General features: G+C 36.5%; 1 protein-coding gene across 1 annotated transcript; it reads left to right on the top strand.

Moving 5' to 3' along the window:
- Positions 1-7,145: 7,145 nt before the first annotated feature.
- Positions 7,146-9,370, top strand: LOC143235821 (uncharacterized). The gene has a single exon (XM_076474025.1). The coding sequence runs from the start codon at positions 7,491-7,493 to the stop codon at positions 8,493-8,495; it is 1,005 nt and encodes a 334-aa protein (XP_076330140.1). The 5' UTR covers positions 7,146-7,490; the 3' UTR covers positions 8,496-9,370.
- Positions 9,371-9,834: the final 464 nt, after the last annotated feature.

The following is a 9,834-nucleotide window of genomic DNA, read 5'->3' as shown; positions in this document are numbered from 1 at the left end:
TGGTGATGACTAGCTGCCTTCCCTCTAGTCTTACACTGCTAAATTAGGGACGGCTAACACAGATAGCCCTCGCGTATCTTTGTGAGAAATTTCAAAACAAACAAACAAAATGTTTTTAGCCAATATATTTGCGATAAAAATAGAACAACTTATAATTTCCGTTTCTATATATTCTCCAGCGGCGACAGGAGAGATTATTGGTAATATCTACTCTTTCTAATTTTACTACTACGAAACAACACTATATATTGGCTCTAACAGTAATCACTAAACGTGTAATAATCTAAGTCGGCTCGTTGTAACATCAAATCGAAGTGACAACAAATAGTTAATATATCTTGGAGTCACAGTTGTATAAATAGCAGACATTTAGATTGGTAATCTTAGCGGAGTCGAGGGCCTCAGGTCCGACTATGACCACACAGTGTCTATAGCTGTTTAAAATTCAGAGCAAAACGCCTTAGAAATGTTGGATGTAAATAAGTCGGTTATTCAAATTTTACACTATAGAATATTTGTTTTCAGTTTGTTATACCAAGAAAAGAGAAAGACAGGAGAGTGAAGCAAACTTTTTGATAGCAGGCCGAGAACAACTTTATATCACGGTTACTGCATATAATACTAAAGTCTTGTATAAACACACAACTATTTCTACATATCACACCAGACAGTACAGGCGTACCTAAACACAAACTTACTTCTACATATCCCACCAGACAGTACAGGCCTGTATAAACACAAGGTTACTACATATCAGACAGCATAGGCCTTTATAAGCATAAGGTTACTACTACATATCATACCAGGTAGTACAGGCGAGTGTAAACACAAGATTACTACATATCAGACAATACAAGACTGTATAAACACAAGATTACTACACATCAGACAGTACAGGCCTGTATAAATACGGTGCTACATATACATATCTTCAAAAGTCGAACTTTCTGGTATAAACAAGGATTTTCAAGTATTATCTGACCAGTCGCTGAAAGGAAGTTAAACTTAAGACAAAGGACTTGCTAGAGGCCATAGTCAACTGGTAAACTGCTTTTTTCTTTTACTTTGTTTCTAATTAGATAAACGTCGATCTTGGGTCTGTCATATTCAAGGAATCAATAAAAGCCATATCGGTGTTCATGTCCAAACTTGGAATCACAACTCACTCTTTTCAGCTAATGTTCACATATGTTTGATTAAAATCACAACTCACTTTCTTTAGTTTATGTATAAATACACTTTAATGAAATATCACACAGACCAATGTAGTTTCGATACTAAAAACTGGTGCTTTCAAGCCAGAGTTCGGTAATAACATTTTACACCCACCTATCAACATAGGACTTGGTTTGATCAAAACCCTTTACGGTATTCAGGTGTGTGCTTCAAACTTGCATCTTAAGATTATATTTTCTTCAAAACCTGAATTATTTTATGCGACAAGCTTGACACCCATGACATTTAAACCAGAGCCATCCCTAATTCTGAACTTTTGACTAGAGACAGAGCTACAGTTAATTAGCACCCCCACCTATAGAGTTTATCGTGCCAGAATTGACTTCCTATAATTAAAGGTGTAGAGTGTGCACTTGTACCATTACGTCTCAAACCTTGGACCTTACTATCCACAGCTTTACATGCTGACCACTAAAATTGTGGTCATTGTGCCGCTGAAAAAAACTTTAATGTCAAGATTAAAGTGTGTAACTTGTGTGTTGATATATAAACATTTCTCATATATACTTTCAAGGATTAGATCTGTATTTCTGTCTGACGGTTATTATTGAAATTTGACACTGAAGAAGGGAAAATCAGAGCACCGATAAGCTGGTTTCTTTTTTGATAGCAGAAAATTCTCATTAAAGAATTACAGTAGGGTGTCTGGAAATTTTAGGAGACTTAAAAAAAAAGAGGCAAACCTTCAGTTGGAGCAGCGAATTAAAGTCTCTAATAAAACAAGATAAAAAGCCATTCCCTTGAGACTCAGAAGGTCCGTGATGATTGTAGTCAACTTCTTTCCTCTACAGAGCTCATCAAGTGCTGTAAAAGGCCTAGCTGCAAAGTTGAAATTTGATAAAACGACTCCTGCGAACAAGTTAAAGGCAGATATGTGCGGAAACAAGACTTCGACTCAACAACTGATTCTTTACTTAATCCACGGAGAAATTAGAAACTCGAAGATTAAACATCGCTTTTAAAGCTTTGGAATTAACTCACAAGACGTTGTCGGTGTCTGTCTGTGTGTAGGAAACTGAGCACAGAAAGTAGTTTTTTCTTTTTCCGCTGAGGTTAATTTAAAAATGGGGACAGACGCGACTTAGTAGTTAACATGTCCAAACTGCAAGTGCGATGATTTGTGATTTGCGTCTCCTTGTCGCAATAGTCGCATTTCACACTTTGAGACTCACTATTCAATCGAACAAGGGTTGACGGTAGGTACTTTTGACTAACTGCCTTCCTTCTACTGAATTAGTTGAAAATTAGGGATGATTATGCTTTGTATAGCTTTGCGCGGAAATTCTAAAAACTATAAAATAAATATTTAGAAATAATGACGCATAAGCGTACGATGTTCCCTCTATTTATTAAAACTTTATTTATTTAAAAAAAAATAGATTTTTTTGAAGAAGTAGAAATATTAGGCAGAGCTCGAACCCATATTTCTAATAAATGATCATGTTTTAACTAAGTTATTTGTACTGAACGCCATAAATTTTAGTCTAAATTCCTATATCTTATTACGTAACAGGATGTACTTACACAGAGTCTCTGGAAGTGTTCTGTTTCAAGAGTAAACAAAACCAAAGTTAAGAGTAACAAATATTCTTTCTTTTTTTTTTTTGGAAGTTCATTATATCGTGTTATGCCTACGAAACAACAGTATATGCTGGCTCTAACAGAAATCACTAAACGTGTAGTTATGTAGTTAACAGTAGGTATGTTACAATGTAACGGGCAATCCCGCTATTCGTCGGGAAAAGAGTAGGCCAAGAGTTGGCGTGTGTGGTGATGACTAGCTGCCTTCTTTCTTGTCTTATACTGTTATGTTATGGACGGCTAACGCAGATAGCCCTTGTGTAGCTATGTGTTATGCCTACAGAGTGCATACTTCTCCTCATGATTCATAACATGCGCACGTTTTACTGACGTCACGACAGTATAAATTGCAACGTTAAGCTTCCCTTGTCATTTTAGTGTCTAATGACTGCCAAACAACACACTACTGTATAGTAGTTCGAATGATTAAAATAGGTTATCCCCTCCAGGCGTTCTTCACTACCCTTTCAGGGAAATTAAATTTAACTGCTCACAAAAAAGTCCCGATTTTTCCAGTCAAATGTCTCACAAAATACTGATTAGTAAAACTTAATATTCTGAAAGAAATTTGCTCATGCAATGAACAATATTTAGACTAACTAAACAAAATCATACTGAAAAAACACTAAAATTATTTCTTGACAAAAATGATTATGGAATATTAACATTAAATGAAATATACGTATTTCAGTCAATAGAAAACTGAGACCGCATAGGATTCAAGTCTGCGATATTACTAACCGGATAAATCTTTCAATCAATTATACAACCGTATCTCGAATGACGAAAATTTTAGTTTTCATTTTAATACTATTATTATTTTGTTTAAAGTAATTAAAACGATTGGATAGCATAAGAGTTCTATCAAATGCCATCTTTAATAATCGACGAGGAGAGAAAGCGAGAGAAAAACAACAGAGAATCCTCAATAACCGCGGCACTTAAAATTGTTTTAGCCATGATTATAGTACATTAATTTGCGAGACGGTGAGCGTGGTCAAATACACCAATCAAAATGTCTTGATTTCCTGAGTTCAAAATTGTAATTAAATCTCAAATCGGTCAAGAGATTACAGTCATTAGCTGAAAGTTTGTATTTGAGAAATTCAGAGCGATTCTATAAGCCGCTGTGCCTCCGCGGAAAAGAAAAAAAGAACGCAGACGTTGTAGCTAGCTTAGTAAAATTAACGTAGTTCTATTAGCAGCGTCACGAATTCGATTTTTTGTTTGTTTGAAGTTAAGCACAACATTGCACAATGGACTATCTGTGCTCTTCCCACCACAGGTATCGAAACCCGGCTTTTTGCTGTGTGAGTCCGCAGACATCCTGCTGTGCCACTGAGGATCCACGAGTTTGAATCTCACTCACCTCATTTTTTACTTCTTCATAAATATTGTTGTGCAATGTATAATAACATATAGAATCGTTGTATAATATTCAAATTTAACTTACATTTTTAGTAAAATGTCAATGACAGTCGTATTTGTAATGAAAGCAGATTTGAATATTTTGACTATTATTGTCTCTCGTGTGGATGTCTTGTTCTTTGTTGAAGCTGTATTCTGTAGTGATATTATTTTAATCTGCTGCGTCATCACATCTTGCTTCATCTGCTTCTAAACATTTAAAGAATTGCCAGAATTAGGCTTCAGATATTTTTTTACACGTTCCAAATGACAAACGGTTGAACACGCATAATCTCATCTACAGCAAAAATAAATTTTATAGCGCTGAAATTTATTGGCTTTTATCTTTTGTCTTGATAAAACATTTTCGTTCTAAACATGAATTCTTAAGCCACACATACAGACACACTGTTTGTTTGTTTGTTTTGAATTTTCGTCCAAAGCTAGACGATGGCTATCTTCGCTAGCCATCCCTAATTTAGTAATGTAAGACTAGAGGGAAGCCAGCCAGACATCCCCACTCACTGCCAACTCTAGGGCTACAATTTTATCAACAAATATTGGGACTGACTGTCACATTATAACGCCCCCACGGATGAAAAGGCAAACATATTTCATGTGATGGAGATTCGAACCTGAAACTCTCAGATTACGAGTGGAGCGCCATAACCACCTGGCCATGTCAGGCCACCACACATACTGACATTTGTAGACATCTAGTTCTTCTGATTTCACTTCTTAATTGATAACTGTTTTTACCTATAAACTGGAAATGACCATGTACATTGGTTGTTTCAGCACATCACAACCTGCTTCACTATCAATCCCACTATTCGTTGGTAAAAGAGTTGCCCAAGAGTTGGCGGTGGGTGGTGATGATGAGTTGCCTTCCCTCTAGTCTTACACTGCTAAATTAGGGACGGCTAGCGCAGATAGCCCTCGTGTAGCTTTGCACAAAATTCAAAAACCAAACATTAACACCATATATCTGATTATAAATACAATTATTAAAATAAAAGCGAGTTTGTTTGTTTTTAGTGGCAATAATTCAATAAAAACCGATTTAGTAAAGCCCTATAGAATCGTATAAAAACCGGTTAAGTAGAGCTTTGTAGAACCGTATTAAAAACGATTTAGTTAAGAATTGTATAATAATATAAAAAGCAGTATAGAAAAGCCTATCAGAATCTTATAACAAAAAACACCTATTTAATTAAGTCTTATGCAATCGTATCATCCTGGAATATCAGATCTGCTGCTAACTCTATTGTTTCTTGTAAAGTAATATTATTATACAATGATTCAGCATCACAAGTTGCATAAGTTGGGTCTTCAAATCGTAAATTTGCCAAATGTATAAATATTTCAAACCTTTGTAACAGCAACATCATTGGTTTTCAATATTTTAGAAAAGACAAAAACAAAAGAAAGTGCAAGTTTGTGATTATAAGCAATTACATTTGAAATTATTCGTCGAATGAGACAACTGTTTTTATAGATTTTTGGTTAACCATATAAAATACCACAGTGAGAACCTTCTGGTTTAATATTTTTTAATATTTTATTATTAATAACACTATCTTTCTTTAATTTTTGTATCAGGTGGTTAAGGCGCTCGGCTCGTAACATGAGGATCGCGGGTTCGAATCCCCGTCACACCAAACATGCTCGTCCTTTCAGAAGTGGGGGTGCTATAATGTGACGGTCAGTCTCACTATTCGTTGGTAAAAGAGTAGCCCAAGAGTTGGCGGTAGGTAGTGATCACAAGCTGCCTTCTCTCTAAGCTTATACTGCAAAATTAGGGACGGCTAACACAGATAGCCCTCGTGTAGCTTTGAGCAAAATTCGAAAAACAAACAAATCTATCACTGAAAATTTCTGCCCTTTTCCTCAAACATAGATTAACTTTTCTTACACACTTTACAAAATAATAATAATAAAAAAGAATAATCAACATTTTTGGTGCTATTAAAAATTTATATTTTATTGAGAATTATTATTGCAATTATTAGCTATGTAATTAGCTACTATGTGCGTGTTTATGAGATCGATTAAGTATCACCCGATGGATGAGCCAGCGGTAAATTTATGAACTTGAAACTCTAAAATCGGGGGTTCGATCTCCAAGCGGTGGACAGAACGCAGATAATGTATTATGTAGTAGCTTTCTGTTATCAAGCAACAATTTCATTAGATACTCGTAGTAGTTTATAAAACCAATATTTACTATTATTAGAAAATGAGGTTAGATTTTTTTTCGTGGCTCTTGTAGGTTATACGATCTCATGAAATTAATGGTTTCATTGCTAATCCCTTCCATAAATAAACGGATATTAACTTGAAATGAAATTTCCCTGTTAGAAAAATATATATATAAAGTTTCATGAAACAAATTTACGTACGGTGTACCAAGTATTTATCATCATCGTACGTCGAGTGATTACCACGATCTATCTTCACGTATAACCACAGACAGTGCACTTTTATTACTTGTCGGTAAAATATAATATTGCTGATGTAATCTCTTCAGAACAATGAATGTTTAATCAGACAGATGAAAAATTTTTTTCTTTGTAACCTCAGTCTCTCGAATACCTTATCACAATTTTCATTTATCGATAAAAGGTAGTTCATATTAAACAAGATATATAAATCATTTAAGGTTAAATAAAAAATAACATATTTATATTGTGAATTTCAGTGCTTTCTTTTACAGGTAGTTTGTTATTATCATTACAGCTCAATTTACTGATGAATGAAACGAAACCTTCGTTTAAGCGCTACCCAACTTTCTAAGGAAGGAGAAAATAACCAATGATAAACCTCCCGAATCGGATCACACACGCCTCACTGTATAACCAAGCTACAGAGAGCAAAATGCTTGCTGATTGGCTCCAGGGATAGTTATTACTCTCCCCGCCTCACGTCGTGCCACACGTGCTGGTAGTAAATAAAGCGAGTGACTGGATGCATGAGCCACTGTTAAATAAATCAGCGTTATTCAAGTGTACACAGGGGGTGAACGAATGTCGTTCCAAACACATTAAAATCTCTTGATGGCGAAGAGCAATTATAAACGAGGAAAGTCTAGAGTTCTTTGAGTAGTTTCAACAACGATCAGTGATTGTAGGAAAGCTAGTAGTAAAAGCACCATGAGACTTTTATCACAAGAATCTGGACAATCGTCGCATTTTCTTAAGGCGTAGGAACTGAACTAGAATAACAGTTTTCTCTTCCATAATAGGCCGTAGCCAGGAACAGTTTTAATGATTTTGTCTGACAATCGCCTCTCCAGATTATCAGAGATTCACCGACTAGCTGCAACGCTGGAGTCTCACGGGAACCAGTCACGTTTCAGCTCCATAAGCATGACCACCATTCGATCTGATGGTTCCAGTGATGTCCACGTCAAACGCCCCATGAATGCCTTTATGGTATGGTCTCGAGCCCAACGTCGAAAGATCGCCCTGGATAACCCCAAAATGCACAACTCTGAAATCAGTAAGAGGCTTGGTTCCGAATGGAAGCGTCTATCGGACTCGGAGAAGCGACCCTTCATCGAAGAATCCAAGAGGCTGCGGGCATTGCACATGAAGGAACACCCAGATTACAAGTACAAGCCCCGCCGTAAACCCAAGAATCTGCTAAAAAAGGAGACATTTCCATTTCCCGTGTCGTATATTCCCGCAACTGTGGACTATCTGGGAATAGGTTTTTCAAGGAGCCTTTTCCCAGCTCCGCCACTTCCAGGATTATTTTCTTTTCCTCCGGGAGCCATGGAAACTCAGACTGCGATTTCCCTTTCAACTCCGGCCTCCACTATACATCGTTTCTGTTCTTCAACGGAGGATGTAGACAAGTCTAACTTGAGCACGGAACTCATTTCCAGTCACTCTCTTAAGCCTGCCACTCCCAGCAGATCTAAGAGCTACCCCATCACAACTTATGGCTCTGGATCACTTTACTCAGGCTTGTCCATGCCGGCCTACTTTCTACCTTGTGGGTGTGGGTCTCCTGGCTACGGATACCCATCTAGCCACGGCGCTGGAGAAGGAAATCACCATTGCGGAGCTGCGAGCTCTTTTGTCTTGAATCCTTTCGTGAAGAGCTCAGAAGGGGCAGCCTACATCTCTCCTACTGCCGGAACATCTTCTGATCTTCGGAGCTTCCCTATAGCTTCCACCGGCTCGTCCAACAATGTCTCGTCGGAACCCCATCTCTTGGGCCCCTACTCTTCATCTGTCGTGCACACTAAACCGTCGGACGTTTAGGACGTAAGTAGAGGTTTTATAATTTGCACGTGAGCTCTATCAGTCGACCGCTAGACAATGTCAATGGACTGTGTGTGCGCGCAAATAACAAACAGGAACTTTGTTACAGCTTTAGCCTTATCAGTAATAATCTTAAAGACCAACTGAAGTTAAAAAACTAACCAAGTTTTTTGTGAAGTTTAGATTAATAGTTTTTGTGTTAAATTACTAATCGTGTTAGATATGCTATGTGCGTATTCCAGCTAAAACTGAATAGGAATCAGATGTTTATAATTGTCATAAAGTCACTTGGTTTGTATTCACATCTGTAAATATTTTGAATTTGTACTTGAACTTAAGACACATAACATTTAAGTTCAAGGCATTCGTTCTCTTATAAAATGCATTAATCTCTAAAGGTAACATTTACAAGAAACCGATCATTGTTATGTTAAAAAAGTTTGGAACCACAGATACTTCAATGAATTTTATAAAATATGTTACACATGTCGCCCTTGTAATTCAAAACAAGTTTGTATTTACACCAAAATTAACTAGATCGTTGAGTTCTTTCACAGCGCCATAATCAGTCATGAATCTCAAAATTAAAAAAGCTACAAACCACCCCTATGATTCCAGATGTTTTTCGAACATACTATGTTACTTTATATACTCACTGTATTATTTTATTTACTTAAGTTCTGTTTCATATTTTAAGTATATTTCTGATGACCAAAGATTGATGTATCGTAAATATAATGTATATACGTGTGTGTTCGACTCTGCAGCAGTGCTTAACGTCTTATAAGCTAAGTTTGTGTTAGAGCGACACTCACAAACACGTCTAATTTAGAGAGTCTGTTTATCAAGTCGTCGATGGATCTCTATATTGTGAGTGCAGATACAATTAAATAAAGGACTATAATAAATAAAATGGTTTGAGGTTTCTTTTTTTTGGACGAATACCAAATGCTCTTAGCACAAGCTCACGTTCAATTATCTTACAATTTGTAAACTGTTTATTGTATTCAACTTTATCACGGCACGGGTTCGGACCAAGTACCTCTCGCATTCCAAGAAAGAACTGTGTTAAAGGATTAACCCTCGTATTTAACCTAACTGGTAGTAAGCGTGAGATATTGGGTGTTTGATCTCGGAGGACGTAAAAACGGAATTACCACGTGATGATGAACCTGATCTGTAAGGTAACATGGCTTTTCATCAATAAACTGTTGTTGGAACTAGTATTACTGTTCTCTTAATTTTACCTATACCTTTAAGAAACACACTTATAACGTAAAACCATTATTCCAAAATGGCGGACATTCACGATAACGAGAAGAAGAAAAGAAGTTAAAAG

This window comes from Tachypleus tridentatus, chromosome 2 (genome assembly GCF_004210375.1).
Source record: "Tachypleus tridentatus isolate NWPU-2018 chromosome 2, ASM421037v1, whole genome shotgun sequence".
NCBI lineage: Eukaryota > Metazoa > Arthropoda > Merostomata > Xiphosura > Limulidae > Tachypleus > Tachypleus tridentatus.
This window is presented reverse-complemented; position numbering and strand designations above follow the sequence as displayed.